The 23,481-nt window shown below is 35.6% G+C and overlaps 1 protein-coding gene across 1 annotated transcript; it reads left to right on the top strand.

Annotated features, from left to right (window-relative positions):
* Positions 1-23,130, top strand: CPSF6 (cleavage and polyadenylation specific factor 6). Its single transcript, XM_014312361.2, has 11 exons — positions 1-111; positions 1,938-2,147; positions 3,282-3,385; positions 4,130-4,275; positions 4,912-5,085; positions 6,160-6,664; positions 7,872-7,964; positions 8,953-9,068; positions 9,401-9,554; positions 10,149-10,340; positions 17,816-23,130. The coding sequence occupies exons 1-10, from the start codon at positions 1-3 to the stop codon at positions 10,333-10,335; spliced, it is 1,800 nt and encodes a 599-aa protein (XP_014167836.1). The 3' UTR covers positions 10,336-10,340; positions 17,816-23,130.
* Positions 23,131-23,481: the final 351 nt, after the last annotated feature.

Genomic DNA, 23,481 nt, shown 5'->3' with positions numbered 1-23,481 from the left:
ATGGTGTTGCACCAGCAGCAGCATTGCACCAACCGAGACTTCATGATTCCCATTCACAAGCTGATTTATCAACTGGAGAATCAAGCAGTGATCAGCAGGACCATGTGGCCAGTATGAAAGGATAACAGAGAACCACAGTGAACTATGGTGGCCTGAATGAAGTCACACTGTGGCTGAGTGCTGCCATACTGGGCATGCTGGAACTCCGATACGAGCTGCAGTCAAAAGCTGCCAAGTGGTTTACCACAACTGACATTGCTAATGTGTCTCAATAGCTTTGACAGGCCACAATTTACTTCCACTTAAAGGAATGTCCAGTAGACCTGGAATCCAGTGCCCCAGGGGTGGAAACACAGGACTGCCAATTCTATGGACTGATCCAGACTGCATTAGAACAGGATGAAGCTTTGGAACACCTGCAATGCATTGATAATATCATCATGCGGGCCCATACAGCAGCAGAAGTTTTTGAGAAAGGGAAGAAAATAGTCCATATTATTCCAAAAGCTGTTTTTGCCATCAAACATAGTAAGGTCGAGGGACCTGCATGGGACACTGAGTTTTTAGGAGTAAAATGGCAAGATGGATGTTGTCAGATGCCAATGGATGTGGTCAACAAAACAGCAGTAATGTCTCCACCAACTAGTAAGAAACAAACACAAGCTTTCTTAGGTGTTGTGGGTTTTTGGAGAATGCACATATTCCAGATTGCAGTCTAATTGTAAGTCCTCTCTATCAAATGACCTGGAAGAAGAATGATTTCAAATGAGGCCCTGAGCAACAACAAGCTTTTGAACAAATTGAATGGGACATAGTTCATGCAGCAGCCCCCAGGTCAGTCTGGGCAGGGCAAGATGTAAAAAAGTGCTCTATACTGCAGCCAGGGCAAATGGCCCTACCTGCAGTGTCTGGCAGAAAGCACCAGGAGAGACTCCAGGCCATCTCCAGCCCTCTGTTATGGAACTGGGGAGATAGAGTATCTGAGGCCTCCTATACTTCTGCTGAAAGAGATACTGGAATCTAATCAAGGAGCTGCTTTGGAAGGGATTGGTGCTGAAGCACAGCTTCTCCAGCTCCCCAGTGACTGTTCAAAGGGAGGATCTTCTCTCTGCATCATGCAGCTGGTGCTACATGAAATAAGTGGGTCGCAGTGACCATATAATGAGCTCAAATAGGATATCCCAGTTGCCCAAGAATCTTGGAAATTATCATGGTCTGTCTAAAAGACAAAGATGTCAAAATGTCACCAGAGAAGGAGATAACACGTACTGAGGGACCCCATTATATAATAAACTACCAGAAAATAATAATATGCGATATACCTAGTTTATCGATGGGTCTTGCTGAATTATAGGAAAGCATCAGGTGGAAGAGCACCATACCTAGTACATAAACTGGTGGGAGTTGGGTGGAAGAGGCTGATCCCTGTTCAGGGATGGGCAGTTTATTTTATTTCAGTTTTGAAACGGTTCTTATCCCACAAGTTTTACGTTTTTCTGATCTTTCTCATCTGTCCCATGGAGTGTTTGGGGAGGGGGAAGTGAGTAAGCAACTGTGTGGTACTTAGTTTCAATCTGGGATTAAAACATGACATTTCTGCATTCTAATGTATACAATTCTGGGAGTAGGGTTTGTGGATTTTTTGATTTCTGCATATATTACAAGGGCAAAAGTATTGGAATGGAAAACAGTGGCCAGAAGTATTTTTTTCCACATAAGTTTAGAATGTAATAAGTGTCATAAGAATTTTATATGTTTTGATGTGGAGGAAACTGGTGCTTAGCTTTTCAACAGGGATGTTGTGTAGGCAGTCGATCAGACTTACTGCGGTCGATCAGACTTACTGCATCTGTGGAACGTGGCAATTATCACAACTTTTGCTTCAATAAGTTTTAAGAGTGATATTAATTATAATCAAGATGTCTTTTTTATTTTAGGAGGCTGAATATGGTGGGCATGATCAGATTGATTTATATGATGATGTAATTTCTCCATCTGCAAATAATGGAGATGCTCCAGAGGATCGTGATTACATGGATTCTCTTCCGCCATCTGTTGGGGATGATGTAGGTAAAGGAGCTGCACCAAATGTTGTCTATACGTATACTGGAAAGAGAATTGCCTTGTACATTGGAAATCTCACTTGGGTAAGTATCTTACTGCTGTTTAGTTGTAGACAGGAGTTTTAATTATGGACGTAACTACTTGTAAAATTTTTTGCTTTAAAATGTTTTATATGAAATATTATGTGTATCACAACCCAGTTGTTTTTGTTGTTGGTTTGATTTTCTTCAATTTTCATTTGTGGTCGTGGGATCATTTTCCCTTTTTCAGAGAACCTGTCTGGAGCTGTTGTGAAAATGAAGAAAGTCTTCAGTAAATATAAACTTAAGAGTTTCTGTCACATTTTAAGTGTTATGAAAGGATATTTGTGCTACTGTGTTCTTAAGATTTTCAGAGAACCAAATGAAAGAAGAGAACAAGTTTAAACTGTTAAATACTTCATGCCTGCAAACACTTCAAGGTTACTAAACAAACCAAATCTTTAGTAAACTCTTGCTGAAGGTTTTAGTTTAAAAGGAGGCTGCTCTGGGATTTTCTTGAAATTACTTTTCACATTTTTCCAGGGCCATTTCCATCGGCAGTGACGCTTTCAGCATAACTGTTTTCAGGTATTTGTCTTGAGGCTTATTTCTCTGTCCAAGAAGAACAGGTTTATGATAACTCACTGAACTGTAGGTGCCCTTAGGAAAATTACTTTTATTAGAATGAAAGTATTTTAAAATCAATTGCAGTAAAGCAAACAGTGCAAGAGTTGGTCAGTGCTGAATTAAGTTGAGCTTTTATCTGGTTACATGAAATCAAGTTCTTCAAGGCCCACATAGGCAAAATTCTATTTTAAAAGATAAATTAAAAATTTTAATTTTTTTTTCATTTCTGATAATTTCTTACTGTGGGTGTTTTTTCATTAGTTATTACAGTACTTCAGGAGCTAATAGGTAAGTAAAGGACCTGACTGTTGACTTAAGTTGTCCCATTTTGAAATACATGAATGGAATCAGCAAAATATGCGTGAATTAGCTGAACTAATTGTTGAATTGTAAAATGAAAATGACTACTCCAAAAGTCAGAATATATTGACAGCCTGAATAAAATATTCCTCTGGATCAATCGCGCATGCACACACACACACACACTCAAAAATCCATGGAAAATTTAGTTGCCCTTTGCCTGGTGTTTTAGATAAGCTCTCATAGTTGAATATTAAAAATATTTTTCAGTGGACAACAGATGAAGACTTAACTGAAGCAGTTCATTCACTGGGGGTAAATGACATTTTGGAGATAAAATTTTTTGAAAATCGTGCTAATGGCCAGTCTAAAGGGTAAGAACTTGTTTTTTTCTATATGTGGACTGAAGTTTGGGAGAGAAAGGAGTTCTGAGTTTCCATAATTGTCAATCTTTGAACTGCTCATCTTAGCTTATTGATCCAGAAGTGATTTGGCATATAATTTCATACTAATGACTAAAGTTTCAGGTATAAATTTTTGTGATGGTACTGTGTATCTCATTATTTCGTGAGTTGAAGCTCATTGGTGATCTTCATAGAAGACTATTTCTAGATTTTTTTTTTGGTGTGGTGGTGATGTTTGTTTTTCTTCAGTGTAAATATTGTTCCCCCTGCCTTCATTATTCAATCTTTCTTCACATCTTTATTTTCTATTAGCTATTTAAAGTGAGTGCTTGAGCCCATTTTTCACTGACAACCTGAATTTCACTGCATGAATGTGCCTTTCTGTCTGTTTGGCAGCAATGAGCACAGTGTATGAGTGTACGCTTAATAACTTCATCACATTAATTCATTATGTAGTCTGTTGATACTCTGCCAAAAAGCTGCCTTTGTTGGGATAAATTTTGATGCATCCTGTACTTGCTGTTTTGTTTCCTTCTTTTACGTTCTAGGATAAGTTATTTTATCTGTTCTGAAAACTGGACTGAGACCTGTGAGACATTGTTGGTGTCTAGTTGTCAAGTATTCCTTTGCTTACTGTGGGTAATCTTTTTCATGAGATGTCAGGATGTCAGAAAATTACCAAATTGTGGTGGAACTGTTTTTGTTTCCTTTCAGGTTTGCCCTTGTGGGTGTGGGATCGGAAGCATCCTCCAAAAAGCTGATGGATTTGTTGCCTAAAAGAGAATTGCATGGGCAGAATCCTGTTGTAACTCCGTGTAATAAACAGTTTCTGAGTCAATTTGAAATGCAGTCAAGGAAAAGTAAGCTTTTCTTAGGTGCTGTCTTGGAAAAGCAGAAAAAGTAGAGAATGGCAGGTTTTTAGCCCAGCATCTTGTAATTTCTACACAGTTTAAAATAGCCATAAAATACTTTGAGTCCAGATGAATGAACTTCTATCTTTGTTTAAATAAATCACTTCATACACTGAAGAGCTGCTGCGTTCTGAAAGAGGGTTGCAGCTTCATGCAGCTCTTGTCTTAACAGCTGTGGATGCTTTCTCAATTTCCTGTGGATGTTATTAAAAAAAAAAAAGGCACAAGAGCATTTAGAAATTTAACATTTGTAGACAAACTGGACTAAATTCTAATGTGTGGACAGTCTGTATTTATGATAGAATGGGGAAGAGAGGTTCCATGCTGTACTTTAGCACCATGTCTTGTGTTTCTCAGTGTTGGGCTTCATGGAAGGAAGGACTGTCAGTCTCTCCAGTCCTCTTCCTTTAGTATGAGGCTTAGTATTTTAGCAAAGGATGTTTTCCTTCCCAAATGTGTTGGGTTTGGGTATGGGGAGCAAGTTGGTACTCATAAGGTCACGCTTTAGCACTGCATAAAACTTTAGGTCAGTATGCTTCAGCCTATTTTGATCTATGTGATGACACTTTTGCTTTGCCATTGCAGCCACACAGTCTGGTCAGATGTCTGGGGAAGGTAAAGCTGGTCCCCCAGGAGGAAGCTCACGAGCAGCATTTCCACCTAGTAACAGAGGTCGGGGCCGTTTTCCAGGCGCCATTCCAGGTGGAGATAGATTCCCTGGACCGGCAGGGCCAGGAGGGCCACCACCACCTTTCCCAGGTACAATTATGCATATATGGAGTTCCAGTCTTACATGTGTTTCAATGTGGCATACTTATTTGGGAAATGATCAAGATCAAGGCAATTCAGTAATGAGCCATAATCAGTGTTCACAGCTAGACTGTGGGACTTGACTGTTCATTTGTTGATATTCAACTGGAAGTTGGACCTAGTAAATTTAGTAGCAAGGTGAGCTTTTTTAGATACATTATTTGTACTATGTCAATATACATTAGCAAGTAGATTTGGCTTTGGTGTAGTGTAGTTGAAATTTTCTGGTTTGTTATATGTGCTCAGTATTGCCTGTGTTGAGGAGTGTAAAGTAACTGATTTCCTTATTGTAGTACAAGTTTGTATGTGAGCAGAAATTCAGCTTTGATTCATGCCCACCGACTGGTCAGTTAGTAGGCACTTAAAACACCAGAAATTTGAAGAGGAGGTCTTCATGTTTAGTTAGGTATCTGATATAGAAGAGATATGTTAAACAGTTAGGTTTGCACTGCAGTGAAGTTCTTTTTTCAGCTGACATATTTTTTGGTAAATGTCATTCAGTAATAGATTGTCTACCAACAGTCCAAGGGACATAGCCAAATTGAAAAAACAGTTGAGAATATAAAGGAATGTTTGGATGCTACATTTACATAACTTTCTCCAATACAGCTTCTCCCATATTTTTAATATATATTTTATCTTAAGCCCCATATGAATGACTAGCTGCAGTAAGATGTAATGTTTTCTAGCTTTTGTAATCTTCTTGTGAGTTTTGGAAACAACAGCAGGTGATTAAGTGATTTGAGGAGGGGAGTTGTCAGTGTACAAGATAATGTTGTTCTTTTTAGATATCTCTAGATATCTAGTTTCAATAGATACAGATAAGTTAAAAATTTTCTAAGCTACTGGACCCAAAACAGGAGCATGCATGTCTTGGACATGTTGCACAGTGTTCAGGGAGGGAGGGTTGGTTTCTTTTTTGTCATTGGTTTTTTGGAATAAAAAAACTGAAGAATTTTATTTCTTTGTATTTATTCACTCAATTTTATTTGTTTGTTGTTTTTTTGTTTGTTTTTATTTTAGCTGGACAAACTCCCCCACGTCCACCCTTAGGTCCTCCTGGCCCACCAGGCCCACCAGGCCCTCCACCACCTGGTCAGGTCCTCCCACCTCCATTAGCTGGACCTCCTAATCGTGGTGATCGTCCACCACCACCAGTTCTGTTTCCAGGACAGCCTTTTGGTCAGCCTCCACTTGGGCCACTGCCTCCAGGCCCTCCACCACCAGTTCCAGGCTATGGGCCACCACCAGGTCCACCACCACCTCAGCAGGGTCCACCTCCCCCTCCAGGTCCATTTCCCCCTCGTCCACCTGGCCCTCTTGGGCCACCCCTGACTCTTGCTCCTCCTCCACATCTCCCTGGGCCACCGCCAGGTGCTCCACCACCAGCACCACATGTGAATCCAGCTTTCTTCCCCCCACCTGCCAATAGTGGCATACCCACTTCAGACAGCCGTGGCCCACCTCCGACAGACCCGTATGGCCGACCTCCACCATATGACAGAGGTGACTATGGGCCACCTGGAAGGTGAGTTCTTTTTGTCTAATGTGTTTAGGTAGCAGATTTTACTCCTCTTGTTGGAAGCACTTGATTTTTTTTCCCTTTTAATGCAGATGTTAGGAACAATTAGAAGTAGGGCCAGAAAGGATCCCACCAATCTTGTAGTTTGCCCCTTTTAACTTCTCCAAGGGATTAAATCTGAGAAACATATTTGCAGCAGGAGGAAAATCCTGAAATGCAACACCAGTAATCTCACTTCCCTTTTCAGCTCTGAACTGTTTGTCTTCGCTGTATTTAGCAGTGTCATCATTCCATGTGTTCTACATGTAAACTTATATATCATTTCTTATGCAGCAGATTCTGGTTGTGCTTCTGTCTTAACTTGAAATTCTGACTTTTACCTGTATCATGGTGCTTTGCAGGCTGCCTTTTAAGAATGCTCTGGAGTTTTCTTTTTGAATATGTGCATATGTTGAGGTCATAACATTTTCATCTTTCAGCAGTGTTGCTTGTCCCTTTTTTCTTCAGGATTTAATTAAAATTTAGTGTTTGTCTTAAAAGCCAGGTGTGAATTTACTGCAAGACTTTTACCTTCCTTTCCTGTCGAGATTTTTCTGCTCATTTGGTGCAATCTTGCTGTGTTTGTAGCAGTAGCTTTTCCTGTGGTTAATCCTGTCTGTGACAGAGCTCTTAAGTCCCTGACTTGACTTGTCAAGTTTTTCACATCTTGTTTGAAACATCTTTTTCATCTGTGATTTCAAGCATCTCTGTCTTGCTGCTGTTTCTTGATTCTCACCATATTTGTATTTGTCAAAAATTTTGACATAAATTGTAAGAGACGATTTTACATAGTTAGATTTGAATTTTTCATTACTAATTTTACTGCTAGCATGAGACATACTTTTCTGGCTTAAAATGTTTCCTGCAAAGATACTGTGCTTTGATTCTTTTTTTACCAAAAAGTTTAAAACCCCCAAGCATTTGTGTACGTGTGATGTTCATACAAAAAAAAACTATAGAAATTCAAGCATTTGGCTTAATTGCCTGAAATATAAGACTATACGGTGTTGGGTGTTTTTTGATGGACTAAATCAAAGTTGTCTGCAGTTTATAGAATGTCTGGGGAGGGAAGGAGTGGGAATAGGACAGTATAACTTACTGTCCAGTATTTTCATTAATAATGTTGAAGCTATCATCCATAACTATTTAAATTGTCATTAATTATATATCATAGGCGTTTCACTGGAAATAACATGTCCATAAGAGAAAAATTACATATTCCATTCTATGGGAGGCACACGAAAAATAATACTCAAAACTCAGGGAGGTATGAATTTTTAGACATTTCCTCTTATGCTAAACTGGCTATAGGATCTTGTTCCACTTCTTGCAATTAAGAGGATAGCATTGCTTATTATTCTGCATTTTCTTTCTACCAGAAGAACTAACACTGTTCTAGAAATATCAAGCAGTGGGCCAGTTTGACAGTCTCAGCATTTATCTCTTAACACATTTCTCCAAATTTTCTATGTGACACAGAGACTGGCTAATAGGACACTGCAAAACTGTTGGGAAAATTTAGGTTTACTTCTGTTACTTTGCAAACCCTGTATAGGTAGCTGATAATTGAAGTGTAATGAGTACAAGGATTCTGCTTTATTGCTTCCTCCTTACTGTGACTAGTAGGGAGATTAAATTGGAGTACCTTGAACTTGACCAGAAATTAAAAAAAAATTGCTGTAAAATGCTGACATATCATTCAGAAAATTAAGTGTTTTAAAGATGATAACTATATTTGTTTTTCAAAAGTTACAGCATTCTGGTCTTAGTTAAGATCTGGGAAACAGGATCATATAGTTCTGATTCCAGTACTGTTATGAAAATTTTCTCTAATTTTGCTCAAAGCTGCATTGCCTATGTACATGTATTTCCACATCCATTCATTGGGAATATCTATTTATGTACCTTCAAGGATTTTACGAAAATTGTAACTATTTGTCAAGCACAATATTAAGTGCTGCTGAACGTTTGAAATAGATGGGATGAAAAAAACGTCTATTTATACAGTAATGTCTTAATTGTTTCTTTGGGGTTTTTTGTTTGGTTGGTTTGTTGGGGTATTTTTGGGGTTTTTTTTAAGCTTTCAGGATTTTGTATTGTAATGATGGTCTTTAACAAAAACCAAAACCAAACCCAGATCCTGCTTTCTTTTCTGTTTGTCACTGCTTAATGTTGCAAACTTGGATTGTTGAAATTGCAATGATAGCTTCTGAAGTTCTCCTTAACATTTTAAATACTAGTTTTATTGCTTGCAGAGAAATGGATGCTGCGAGGACACCTCTAAGTGAAGCAGAATTTGAAGAAATCATGAATAGAAATAGGGCAATCTCAAGCAGTGCCATTTCAAGAGCTGTATCAGATGCCAGTGCTGGTTAGTAAAACTCAATTAATGTGTTTGTTATTCTACCCAACTGAAAAGAATTTATAGGGTTTTTTAAAAATTAGCAATCTGAAAGGCCTGAAGCCACATTTTCCTGATAGAATGCTGAATTTAGATACAACTTATGACTGATTTTGTACTGTGCTTCAGTTAGTTTCTAAGCAAACCTTCTGAGTACTAATCAGGACAGTATTTTAATATTTGGTGTTACAGTAAATTGTCTCGATGGCTGTTTAAGAGAAGATACTCAAAATGGTAATACTGTTAAAGATAAAAATCTGTGTTTTAATTTGCATAATTTTCTGATCTTGATTCATTTTCAGGGGACTATGGAAGTGCTATAGAGACCTTGGTAACTGCGATTTCCTTAATCAAACAGTCCAAAGTGTCTGCAGATGATCGCTGCAAAGTACTTATTAGCTCTCTTCAGGACTGCCTTCATGGAATTGAGTCCAAGTCTTATGGTTCTGGATCCAGGTAAAACTTTCCTCTTCCATCTGCTCTTACTTAAAAAGGAGAAGGTGTGATGCAGGACTAGTTTACGGAGAAGAAACTAAGGCTTGTAAGAAGTCAGTGATTTGCTGAGTTGCACAGGAAATATGTGAAGGAACCAAATAAGGCTTTCCTGAACCTAGGGAAGTTGCCTTTTAATTAACCCTCTTTTCAAAATTGATCTGACTAGCTTCAATTTAACTCTTAGTTTTATTTAGTGGTTTTGGCGCATATTTTCCATATGCAGATTAGCAGCCATATTGTAGTGATCATTTGGTATGTGATGCATTTCCCCCAGTTGATTTCAGTCATCCTCCATTCTGAGTATGTACTTTTACTTTTCCTTGCTACTTTAGAAAGTGGGAGCCCCTTACTACCTGTAACTGAGTTCTTAGCCACCACTGTTTGTACCAGGCATCTTTAATGTTACATACAAAAACTTACCTGCATCACAATGAACAGATCTTTCCCTCATAGCTATTTTTGATCAAATTCATACTCGTAAGCAGAGTACAAAACTGGCATGGGGATGGCAAATATTTTGAAGAAAAAAATTAATGAAGTAATTTCTTTTAGAAGACGTGAGCGATCCAGAGAGAGGGACCACAGTAGGTCACGAGAAAAGAGTAGGCGGCACAAATCACGTAGTAGAGACCGTCACGATGACTATTACCGGGAAAGGAGCCGGGAGAGGGAGAGGCACCGCGATCGTGACAGAGATCGTGACAGAGAACGGGACAGAGAGAGAGAATATCGTCACCGTTAAAGAAGGTGAGCATTTCTTTTGTCTTGAACTTCACCAACTTACTAAAATAACCACTCTAGATTTGAGATTATTTATACCATTCATGTCTGCATTTAAATGATCCTGCAGTATGTACTGAATCACTTTCTTATTGCAGCACCTGACATGAACATAGGTAAGTAATAACAGGTAATTAACTTGTCTTGGGAGGGAGCAAGTGTTTGTGCAATTATCTTCTACATTCTGCATGCCACTTCTCTTATTTTGGCTCATAATAGTGTTCCCAGTTTTTATGAAATGTGATTGAACCGCTTCTTAAAAAGGCAATAAGTCAGACTGTTCTCTTTGTAATCTTGAAAGATTATATGAATTTTACAGTTTTATTTCTTAATTGTATTTAAAAATACTAATTTTATATTTTAAATTATACTTCTGCAAAGACTGTAGCATTTAGCCCTCCATAGATTGTGTGTGGATTATTTCAATGTCCATGCAGTTATTGTCCTTGCACAGGTACGGTGGTGATTTTGTTGTTTTGTTTTGTGTTGCTTTTGTTCTATTTTTTCCTGGTGATTTTTAGTCAAATTCTGGAAATATAACCAGAATTTGCTCTTTATTTTATGAAATGTGACCTGTCAGTATCTTCTGCCTTCTAGCTAAATCCAGGTATTAACCTTCAGTATAATTTATTATCAGTTGCTGCCCACCACCCTAATTTTCCAGTCTGTCCCCCTTCTGGTAGTAAAGTCATTTTCTGAAGACTAGTAAACAAATATGTAACACTAGAATTGATACTTTTCTGGTTGTTCACAAACTAACATGCTCTTTTATTTAATGTATCTGAAGTCTTGTATGCATCAAATGTCTAGACAGCTAGAGTAGCATACTAAACAATGATTTTTTCCAATGCACTGCTTTAATATACATAGGAATGTTGACATTATATAATGTACTGTTTTTAGGGTTGATTCCTAATTCCCATGATTCCTTATATTTGACAATTCAAAAAAACCAACGCTACCTAGTAGTGACTCTCTAGTGGTCTTTTCTCTTCTTGAAAGAACTTCCACCACATCTGTACTGAAATTGAAGCTTGTAGACATGGCTGTCTGCCCAGCTTCCATTTCTTACATTTAATTTCAGATTTAGTTTCCAGATTTGCCTGTGTTTTTTATTCATGGGAGTTCATTTATAGATGTTACAAAGCAAAACTTATGAAAGTCAAATAAAATGTAATATAGTCCTAAGTAAAAATACAGTTCTGTATGTGTTAAATGTTAGTTTTTCAGTCAGGCTTTTTGTGTCATTGCCGCTCCTCTGGGAGGGAACAAATTATGATAGTAAATGCTCTAGTATGTTGAGAATTAAGTGGGATGTTGTCTCAGGTTCATATACCAGCAGGGGACACAAAAAGAAATAACAGACTTAAAGAAGGGGAATCAAAGGCTTAAATAGGAAGGTGAAACATGGCAGCTGAAATAAAGTTGACAGTATATTTCTGTTAGTGCTACTTTTTGCCATTAAAAATGGATTGGTAGAAATATTTCTGGAATTTAGTAAAAATATCAACTCTGGTTCTTAATTGTAAAATAAGAGAATGTAAAAATACAGATATAACAGAAGTAAATGTAATTTCTTTTGTTGAACTGGGTTTTTACCTTTTACAATAGCTGCATATTTTTGATATTTGCAAATAGAGGTAACCATTGAGCTGAGTAATGGATACATTTCCAGAGTGTTTTCCTTCTGGTGGAGATGAGTAAACCATACTAAAAATGGCTAATAGCCTGGAATGAAAAATGAAAGATTTTTTTTTTTAACCCTTGGCATAGTTTACTGATCTAGCTTTGATTTTTGTGTATTTAGTGTTGTGCACATAGATACAGATTTACTGTGCCAAGTACAGATTTCCTACTCTTACCCAAGAATATATGTCAAACAGCATTAGGTTGCATTTTTTAATTTCTGAAGCATAATTTGCACTGAGGCTGTGATTTCAGTCTCAGTTCAGGTGGGTTTTGTATTTGCAAGATCCTTCAGCTTTCTTGTGTGCTGGGATTTCTCTTTTCTTTCAAAAGGGGGACTTGGTAAGATTCCCCTGTGCAAAGAAAATAGGTGCTAAGAACTTGATTTAAATGGCAAATTTAGTATACTACATGTAAATTAAACCATTTGGTATTTTTTTAACTTAAGTTGTAAACAGTTTGTCTTGTTGCTGTCTTAATGAAGAAGAGCTTTATTGTAGTTTTGTTTTTATATATTTATACACGCACTCACATATAAAAGAAATACAGTTATCTCCTGGTTTGTATGTTTCATTTTCACTAAGATGTATGTTCCCATACATTTTTGTTTCATTTTTTACATTGAATAATATTCATAAACTGATTTAACACTCAGTCATTTAATAAATATCAACAGTGCTGAAGCGAGTTATTCCCCATATTACTGTGTTTTGCCAGAAAACATGAAGTTGCCTCTGTGCCTGCACCCTTTGAATGGCACCTATATTTCTCCTTATTGTGTACCTATAGTCATGACTGTGATACTGTACTGGCATTTTTTGCAAAGTGTTACACGTCTAGTTCAGAAGGATTCTGAGGGTCCATTGTGAAAACTTTTGTGAACAGTGAAATTCTGTTTGTTCTGTATTACATTTATAGAGATGGGTTAAATTGGAATAACTTACAAAATATGTTTATAACAGCAAAACTTTAAAAAGTTTAGTTGTACCATATCAGGTATTTACACTTCTGTTTGTACACTTCCTAATTTAAAATCAAATCATTGCAAGATTTTTGTGCCTTCACTTGAGTAAGACTTCATGTAACCTGACAACCCATTCTCCTGAATTACTATAAACTGCATGCTTCCTTGGAACATCTTGCCTTTGCTCATAGAAAGCAAATATAAATATAAAAGATATTATTTTTGTAAATAATAAAAGATAACAATGGATTTAAAACAAGTGTCTAACCTGTAAAAATAAAAAAAACCTGAGAACCCAATAGAATGATATTTAGAAGAATTAATGTGTACAAACAGAATAGTAATGTAACTTCATCAGCATGAGTCCTGACTTGTTAGGCAGAATTTTTTTTAACTGAGAATCAATAATGTATTTCTAGCTCATACATTGTCCCAATCTTAATCTGTCTGAATTTCTATAACTGCTGAATGTTAAGTTTTTCATTTTATGTTTTTGTTACTGGGTTGATTGATTATTTCCTATTTAAACTGGATTTGGATTGAATTGCAAAGACAAAACCACAACATTGTAACAGTTGATATGTATGTAGACTTTGTACTCCATATTTCATGTTTATTCTCTGATTTTTCTGCTCTCAAACCACTGTAAGCAAAATAATTTGAAGTTTGAGGCTCGTGTACTTCTTCAAAAACTGCTCTCAGATCACTCTGAAATTACTTGCAGCTTTAGAGTGATTCAAGAAGTAACATGGTTGGAATTTTGTGTCAGTAGGAGGGGAAATGGTACTGACGGCTTACATAGTATTCATTATATTTTTGCTACTCTAAGTTGGAATGGTCCTGTAACTGTGCTAATAACCACTTAAACATCAAGTGAAGTATGAAATTAGCCTTGTAAGAAAACTTGGAATGAATTGGCAAATGCTTGCTTTTAATAGGCTATTTTAATAATAAGCTGCTAGTTAATATTAAGTGAATCATGTGGTAACATTGTCCAAGACCTGGGTATATATACCTCTCTAAAATTATATCAGGTCTTAGTCTTAAGCTATTATTAATATTGTTTACCTAATCTCTTTTTTTTAACTGTGTGTTTTATGTGGGGCTGGCACTATTCTTCTGTATTTAGCATTCACCAGAGAAATTATGCTTTGTGCATCTGATTCAGTATTTGCAACCCAGCATAGCATGAATAGAGGCAAGCAGTGCCACTGGTTTATGTGCTTCTTAAAATCTGTTTTAACCATTACTCTGGTGCTTTGCAGAAAGATAGAGTTTGTCTGTTAATGTTCAGTGATAAATCTGATTTTCTTGAGGGTGAAACAAGGATTTAAAAAATGAACAGAATATCTTATGCTACTTATTTTCAAATTAATAACTTTTATTACTTTTCCCCCCTAAATATCTTGCTGTAATTTTACTGACTTCTGAGGTGTCTGTAGGCACACTTATATTTTTTTGTTCCTCATATCCTGGGCTTCTTTATTTGTGAATTCATTAGTGTTGACAAATTTTACCTGTGTGAAAAGTTCCCCAAGAAACTTTTAGGCATATGAAATACGGAAGTGAAAATGTTGGTTTGAACCAATGTTCTTCAAAGAATGAAAAAAATTCACTTTTTTACTTTTGCTCATTGTGGTTTGAGAACTAAGATTTCTTTTTACCAAAAAAAAAAAAAAGGAGACACATGAGAGATCTTAATTTTTGTTTACCTGTGACAGCTTGATATACCTTTTTGTCTCTCCCTCATATATGAATGTGAAAAATACTTGCCAATAATTAATATCTTTTTAACCTGTAAACTAAAGATTGAATTTTCTGAACGCACCTCTCTGTTCATCAGTTAGTTTTGATAAATAGACAGGCTGGGATAATAGAAGAAAGATACCTGACAAATTAAGTTAGTTTAGGAGGATTTTCCCCCATGTAAAATTACTGATATACAGTCATGAAATTGTTGTTGTGTTGATCTTAAATTATACACTAAGACTGAGCAAATACAGCAGGTAAGTACGCTCATAACAGGAGGGGGGAACAGGCAGCAAATGTGAGAAGATGCTAGTGCTGATAAAATAATCTATATGTGTATAGTGAACAGAACAGAGCCACATGAGTATCTGTGCTTACATGCTGAAAGACATATAGAAAGTCAAGCTTCAAATTCCTTCTTGCTCACTATGTTACAGCTGAAGCATCAGAATATTTGGGGTATTTTGTGGTGTTCTGGAATGTAGGTTAATATAAAAAAATTTTTTTGGCTTTTAAGCTGGTATTTTCTGTGGGATTTTTTGTTTGTATATTTATTTTTCTTCATGTATAGAATAAAATAAAGGAGAATTACATGAAGTAATTCATAGGAGCGCCTAGGATATAATAACAAATGTATCTTGTGCATTTTACTGAAATGTGAACATGTGAGATTGAAATTCAATCTCTGAAAAGAACCTATTATAATAAAAGTTGAAGGTTATATGTATATACAGCTTTAAAATTGCTGTAGAATTTTCAAAATTTTAAAGGCTTTTTAAAGCTTTTATGTGAATATTTGGATAATTGGAATTAAAGGGAAAAATTAGAGCTACTATTGCAAGATGCTTTTGATATATATATTTATATATAAAAAAGAAATCTACTGGGGTTTTTTTGTGAGAATGTGTTTTTGTGGGTAAAAAAGTGCTCAAGTTGCATCTTGCATAAATATAGAAATGTTTGATCACTCGAGTTCTGGGATTTCATTTGTGAAATGTTCTGGCATAAACCCCTACTTTTAAACCACAAAATTTCTATTCAACACCCAAGTCTGAAATCTGGATAGAGTTGGTAAATTTTGGTAGAAATGCTGAGAAACTGATTACTGTCTGGTGTTAAATTGTACAAATCTAACATGGGCTTGGGACAGATAGCTTATGTATGAGTTTGAGGCAGATGGAAAGATGCCAAGAAATACTGACTAGAGATTTAATTTTTTAAAAAGTTTTTTGTTTCTTCAATATTCTACTTGCTTGTAGAATACTGAAAAAGGCTGAGCATGCAGGTATAATCCATACAGATTTATTTCTTTTTGGAGCCACAAGAGTTTCCAGTTTTGCCAAGATATAGTGGCAGAATACTTGGAACTGAAATGTACACTACTTTGGATTTTAGTTGGTCATGTTTTTAAAAATGAAGGCTCAGTGTGGTGCTGACCATCTTAAGAACCCTATACAAAAAAGCATAAATCCTAAATTCACTTTATTGTGCATTCTTTAGAGTTCCTGTAGATCCATAAGTACCTTTACAGATATAGCAGATTATTCCCAGGAACTGAAGCTTTCTTATGGTAGTATTAAATCATATATAGGGCACTTTGGATCTGTTAACTGTTGCCATAGACATAATCAGGATCCATAATTCTGGCTGCAGCAATTGTACGATGAGAGCAGCAAATTCTGATGTGCAGTCTCACAGCTGTCAAGTACTGACTTTCTCCACTAGAAAAGAGAGATTCTCTCCTGTCTGTTTGTGCTAACTCACAGCTCCAAACATGTTTTTCTTGTGGAGGTAGCACCTTGTCACTTTGCCGCTAATTAATTTCAGAAATACATAACTCCCATGGAAACACTGGCCTCTGGGGAAGGAACTTCCCCAAAAGTAGTTGTTGATGCATTCAGGAGCTGGGAACAAAATCTGTGAATAAGAGAAGACATTTCACTTACTGATTGGGATTAGTTTATGTGCATACTATAGTGTATAGGATATACTTGGTTATACTTTGGAATTTTTAAGAATTATTGTTAACAGTAATTTTGAGGAAATGAAGAAAAATTGCATACTTAGTTTTCCCAGCTTTGAAAGTACTGTACTAATAGAAGAATATTTGACAGCTGTGTACTGTTGCACGTTCATGAAATTGCTTCTCTAAATGCCTTGGTTTTCAAATGAATAATGTGTTGGGTTTTTAAAAGAACTTGATTGAAACTATTTTGAAATTGAGTGTTGAAATTGTGAATTATTAATGAAATTAACATAGCTAATTGTTTTGTAATGGAATTCAACTGAAATCCAGTGTATGAAATTATACTATCCCAAGTATTTTGTGAACTCTTACAGTAATTAAATTTGAATTGTGTGGTTCCCTGATTTGCCAAAATAGATGAGAGCAGGAAGTAGGGCTTGGGGTTTTTTCAAGGGCAAGTAGGTGAGGAAACCTGCAAATCTTCATTGTATTAATTGAAAAGTGGGTTCTTGGCATAACTGCAAGTGTGTATTTTTAGATGTGAACCCCACCCAGCTTGCCACTAGTCTTTTGAAGTACTGGTGTCAGATTTTGTGTGCTTTTAAATGTTACTGAGCTGTGAGCCATCCACTTCATTATATAATCAATTAATTACTTAAATGTCAAACCATCTTAAAACTGATGTAAGTGGGCAGGTAAAAATGTAAAAATCTAATTGTGGTAAAATTACTTTAAATTCTTGTTCAGTTACTCTTGCAGAATGCATACTTTAGGAAGTGTTCTATATAAATTTGGCAGTCAGACACAGAAGCAGTAGTTATTTCTTTCTTTATCATCAATACTTTAATGGTGAAGTTTATATTCTTTCAACTTCGTTGTACAACAACATTAATCTTATTTTTAATTACTGTATTAGAAAACAACTTCAAATGAGTAGCTACTGCTTCTGGGTGTTTTATGTTAGTTAACATCACGGTGAAGTAGATGCACGAGTTGTGTATGTATAGATAAGCCAACAATTTTCTATGTGTTTTGGGGAGTAGCAAAATCTACATCACAAATTTTGACACATTACAGCTGAAGGAAGAGGAACAGCGTGCAAGACAAGATACATTCTTCAAGGAAAGATGCTTGTCCAGCAGTTTGCTTCATGTGATTGAACTGAGCCTGTAAGGATTCATGGATAATATGAACAGGAATAGATCTGAATAAAGCAAATCTGCATACATGGTAACCAGTAGCTCTTTTACTTTTTTATGTTGCTTAAATGTTTTATTTGAGGGAAACCTGTGTGATTTAAACCTTATAGCTTTTGCAACTTTATTACTGGTTATATACATTTGGCAATTATAATGTGCAAGCAATTGAAAAAAGTCAAGTAAATGCTTGTTTTTATAGTAGTTTGTTCATGTTAAACTGTTCATATAATGTCTGTACACAGCACCACTGATTACAGTAGATGTAGTGTTGTAATAAACTGTTTAATGGGGCTGATGTGTAAAGCTGTTCAAGTTATTTGATGTTTACACCTCAGGGAAAGTCATGTGTTCAGCAATATTTAAAGATAATGTTACAATGAAAACATTGATGCTGTCTTCAGAAACACTGCAATAGTTCTTGCCTATGCCTCAATCTAATCTTGGATTCAGCGAGTTAAACATACTAATGTTGTGCTCTCCCACTCAATTTTGATACAAAAATAGGTGGTTACGTAAAACCTTTAATTCTGTTTTGCTTTTTAGCAGTGTTTACCTAGGTGGCTTGTGAATTTCCTAATTGACTTATAAAACTGTAAAAACTGCAGCTCTCTGTGGTCAGTTGTTCTGAGCAGAGATAGTCCCAGGTCTGTGATTTTTAGCTCACTGAAAATTTTATCTCTCATACAGCCTTGATCCTGATTGACACTACAGTTAATATAAACTTAAACTGTTCATATGAACTTAAACTACCCATAATAAGGGGTAGAAAGGTCAGGTTTAAAACACCCAAAATCCTGCAGTTGTTTACAGTTTTATAGTAATAGTGCTTGTGTGTGTTCCCTGTCCACCCCCAAGGCCGTAGCGGTCTGTACATAGTTGTATATTAGAAATGTGCCAGAAGAAACAAGATGTTACCATTTTTATGACTTCATGGGTTTGGTATTTTCTTAACACTTTGGGGTTTATTCACACGTGCATATAAAAGAGAAGGTACATTTGTATGTCCTTGTTCACCAGTGGGCAATATTTAAAATGTCTTAGCAAAAAATGGCACTGATTAAATTTGTCAGATGAGGTTTTGTAAATTTACCTAAAAACAAATTAATGGAGCACTCAGTGAAATTAAAGAACTTGTTTTAAATTTCAACAAGTGTCAAATGCAAGCAAATTTCATAAAAGCTGCAAAAGCTTCATTTCTATCAGCCTTGCACAAAGGCTCACTTTTAGTCTATTGTAAAATGTTATGTAACAGACACACTCTTGGAGTTGTCACTTGTTCAAATAGCTGCACTTAATGTTTTAAGTTAAGTTTCAAGACCTCAGATGGCTTTAAGAGGCAACTCTCAGAAGCCTCTTGATTTCTTTTTTACCAATTTTGAAGATTTTACAGCTGACTTAAAATGTTACCCTGTTCAGGAAAGCATTTAAATCTGTTTGGTTTTCCAGAGCATATAAAGCATGTGCTTACATTTCATAGATTTCAAGAAATGTAAACATATGCCTTAAGTGCCGTATTTGCATACGTGAGTGATTTTTATGCTTTACTGAGTTGGGACCAGTAGCTTGTGCAACTGCTAAAGTTTTGCATAAGCCTGAAATGCTCTAATATTTTTGGCACCTACTATTGAACCAGGTTTCCTGCAGCCAGGTTGATGCTGTTGGACTTGGCTACAGCTTCAGACTTGCCCCTTTTTCTTTTTTTCTTAAATTGTGTACCTCAGTTCCTCACGCATGGGATCACTGGTGTTAATTGAACTATTTGCTTCTGAGAAGATATTTCATGTGTTTGTTTAATCCTGTTTGAAAATGAAAACTGCCTTTAAAAATTTTGTAAAACTGAAAGTTGTATCAAGCAAGTCATGAATCACTTCTTGCTTTTTTTGTGAATGGGTATTGGTTACAAACAGTACTGTTGTAACTTCATTTTCTTTAGTTAAAAACATTGTTTACTACTGTGTGTAATAACTTTAAGGAAGAAATTACCTGCCTGTAGCAGTTAAGTGGGGAATAGCTAATACTGGAAAAGCAGCAGGTAAGTAATGTTCCATTGCGTAGATATATGAAATTTTAAAATAAAAAAAGTAACATTACAAGCATTTTATGTAGGAACTGATATTTTAGTCCACATTGAAATACATTTGAGACTGTTGCTCTTTTTACATAGATTGTTATTTCTCACTCACATATTTCCATTGCTGGCAATGGAAATAGCAGGGGGTAAATAATGTAAGTTAAACAGAATGACCATTGTGACCTGAGAGATGAGATCCGTGTATGAAGCCCATTATTTCTGCCTGTTCTCCAGATTCTTAGTTTTAACCCATAAATGTACTGTGTTGCAATTTAGGTAATACTCTCTTGTTGTGGTGAGCTTCCTTTGTTAGATTTTTTTTTTTATAAAACAGAAAAATGTACAGAAAAAATCCAAAGACCCTGATAAACACCAAAAAGGAATACGCCTAATGTACATCATGTGTAACTGGATCTGTAGTAGAATTTTTACCAAGTCTTGGTTTACTAAAGATTCCTGCAATTTCCTGTACACGTGCAGGAAATGGCAGTTTGGAAACTTGCTGAATGGTGGTGATGCCATGATGGCTACTGCTGTTTAATATTCATTCAGTTGTATTTAATTTCCTTTTGCTGATGAAAGGATGAAATAATCTCTGAAGAAATACTTAATTTTTTTCAAATATTGAGTTTATAAGTAACATTTAAAATATTATCGTAAGGCTATGTCCTTTATCTTGAAAGACAAAACTAACAAGTAGTGACGTAGGGGTGGTGATGCTTTATCAACAGAACTTGTTTTGGTGGTTTATTTTTTAGAAGTAGAGGGTGGTTTTTTTAAAGCAAAATTTTTACAGGATTATACATTTTGACAAGTCAAAGTACTTAAGAAGAAGAACATAACATTTTGGAAACTGTACAGTCTTTTTTTTCCCCCTCATTCCTTTTTTGCTTTTTGTGCCAATATTTTTTGTTCTGATGGCATTTTGGAAAATGTTTGTCAGAACTTCAGATTTTTATTTACAGTGTGGCTTATAAGATTGGATAGCTGTTGTTTTTTGTGTTAAACAAGATATTTTTATTAAATTTAGGCATTAGCTTTTTTTCTTTGTGGACTGAGTACTTTCTGGTTTTGTTCCTTTGAAATTGGCGAGGCTTAGTTTTTCTATCCGTATTTTTTTACCTGATTGTTTAGTTGCATACCCAAACCCTTGTAAATGTTTTTTTCCTAGTTGTATGTGGATAATTGGAGATTTAAATGTTGTATATACTTGTCATCCGTGTTTCTAGTAAAATACATGGCATTCTTTGTAGAAATACTTAATTCCTGATTTTCTTTCCTTATCCACTTGCTCTTTGTGTACAGGTTAAACAGACATTGCTCCCATTTTTATTTATAGAATTTTATACATAGCCTGTTAAAATTGTCTTTGGTTCTTGTGTGAACTGAGATACAGCCTTAAGTTTCCTAATACAATGCTCGTTAAGATACTGTCAGTCATGTAGATATAAATAAAAAACATGCATGTTTAGGACTGGTACTCTTCAGAGATCTGAGACACTAAATTGCTTCTGCATTGAAATATAAACCCTTCAAGATTTTAGAGAAGGAAAGTGCAGGTCAGTGTCCATATAAAAATACGAATTTATTTGAATTCTTTCCAAAATAAGGACTGTAATATAGAAAAGAAGCAATGTGGATTCAGTTGAGATTCAAATTATTTTGATAATTGACTGCACAGGTCTTGAAAATAATGGTTGCAGCATGCTGATGAATCATGATGGTTATGCAGAAATACCGTCTCTTGCAATTATGATGCCTTGCAATTAATACTTCAGACTAGCTTGGGGTGGATGGGGGTGTTGAGTTGGGTTTTTTTTGGTTTTGTACTTGTTTTGTCTTCCTCCCCTTTCTTCCTCATACCTTATTAAGGTCTGACATCCCATGTATTTTTAGATTTCCATATAGCTATAGAGGATAAATTTACTAAGGAGCAGTTTGGGACATAGAAGCTCATCAGTTTGATGTTCGTGTGGGATTTGTTTTCCCCCATGTTGGACAAAATACAATAAAGCTCCTTATTCCATTTATATATAATACATTTGTTAATTCATGAACCCTTTCCGTAGCCCCAGTGATTGCAGTGGGTTCTGGGATGATGCATATGCCTGTGCTTAAATCTTCAAAATACACTAATTTTACAGAAGTCTCTTGAAAATAGTAAACATATACCTTTGATCCTGATGGAATGGAGCATTTAAGTTGTAAAAATTCCTATCTATTCATACCATGTAATGTGATTTTTACATGATTTCAGTAATAACACTTTAGAGTATATTCAATAGACTTCAGCCTCACCCTCTTGTACACAGCATTTTGTAATAGAAAATATTTTAAACTGTGCATATTATTATTACATTATGAAACAGACATTCCTTTGATCTTCAGATGTAAGAAAATGAGGAATGTGTGTGCTTTTATAAATATAAGTGGTTGCAAATTCATATTCCTTACTACTGCAGTTGTCCTTTTTTAAAATAATAAAGAAAGAAAAAAAAAAGCCAAGTGTTTTGAAGGTGAAATACATTCCTATTTGGTAAACTCTGACATTTTTATGATGATTACCAGCACTGCTGACTTTCTAAACAAAAGGCTGTATTGTCTTCCTGTACCATTCCATTTCCTGGTTCCTGCTTTGCACAAGGATATATGAGTAAATATTCAAGAAATGGTTTGAAATACAGGAGGGGGGTTGTCCAAGTTGGAATGCAGAATTGCAATGCAAAATGTAAGGAAATGGATGCCTGTCAGAATGCCTGACTCCAAAGGATTTTATATATATAGTAAACAGTTCCCTGATGCTGACAGGCCAAAGAGTCTGTTGAATACTGCAGTTTTTGGAGACCTCTATTTCTCTGCAAGGTAAGATGGTATCCTAGCAAATGTGGTTTCAATACATTTTCAGCAGAGGTACTTAAATAATCTGTAAATTTAGGGATAATTACTTTTTTTTTAGATGTTATACTTGAAATATTGCACAACTTTTAGCTTTCATAGGTTTCTTTTTTTCAGCCTTTAGGAGACTGTTAAGCAATTTGCTGTCCAACTTTTGTGTTGGTCTTAAACTGCAATAGTAGTTTACCTTGTATTGAAGAAATAAAGACCATTTTTATATTAAAAAATACTTTTGTCTGTCTCTTCATTTCAGCTTGTCTAGTTTCTTTGCAATTCTCATTATTGCCAGACTTCTCAAAATTTCAGACATTAAAACTTGGAGGCTGGACATTCTAAGATACTTACAGCTAGATTCTGTGCTGTAATTACTTCTGAATCTAGAAATAGGTTATATTAGCTTATCCTTATCTGGACTTTTTGCAGAGTTTACAACCAGGGAGTAGTGCAGACTTTTTTTTTAAGCTAACCTTATTTTTCTGTAAAATACAGTGCCCCACATGAAGTCTTTTAACTAAAAGGAATAAAATAAGCATGTACATAAAGCAATTTCAGTCTCTTAAAATTACATTTTCAGACTC

Source organism: Geospiza fortis, unplaced genomic scaffold (genome assembly GCF_000277835.1).
Source record: "Geospiza fortis unplaced genomic scaffold, GeoFor_1.0 scaffold166, whole genome shotgun sequence".
Lineage (NCBI taxonomy): Eukaryota > Metazoa > Chordata > Aves > Passeriformes > Thraupidae > Geospiza > Geospiza fortis.
This window is presented reverse-complemented; position numbering and strand designations above follow the sequence as displayed.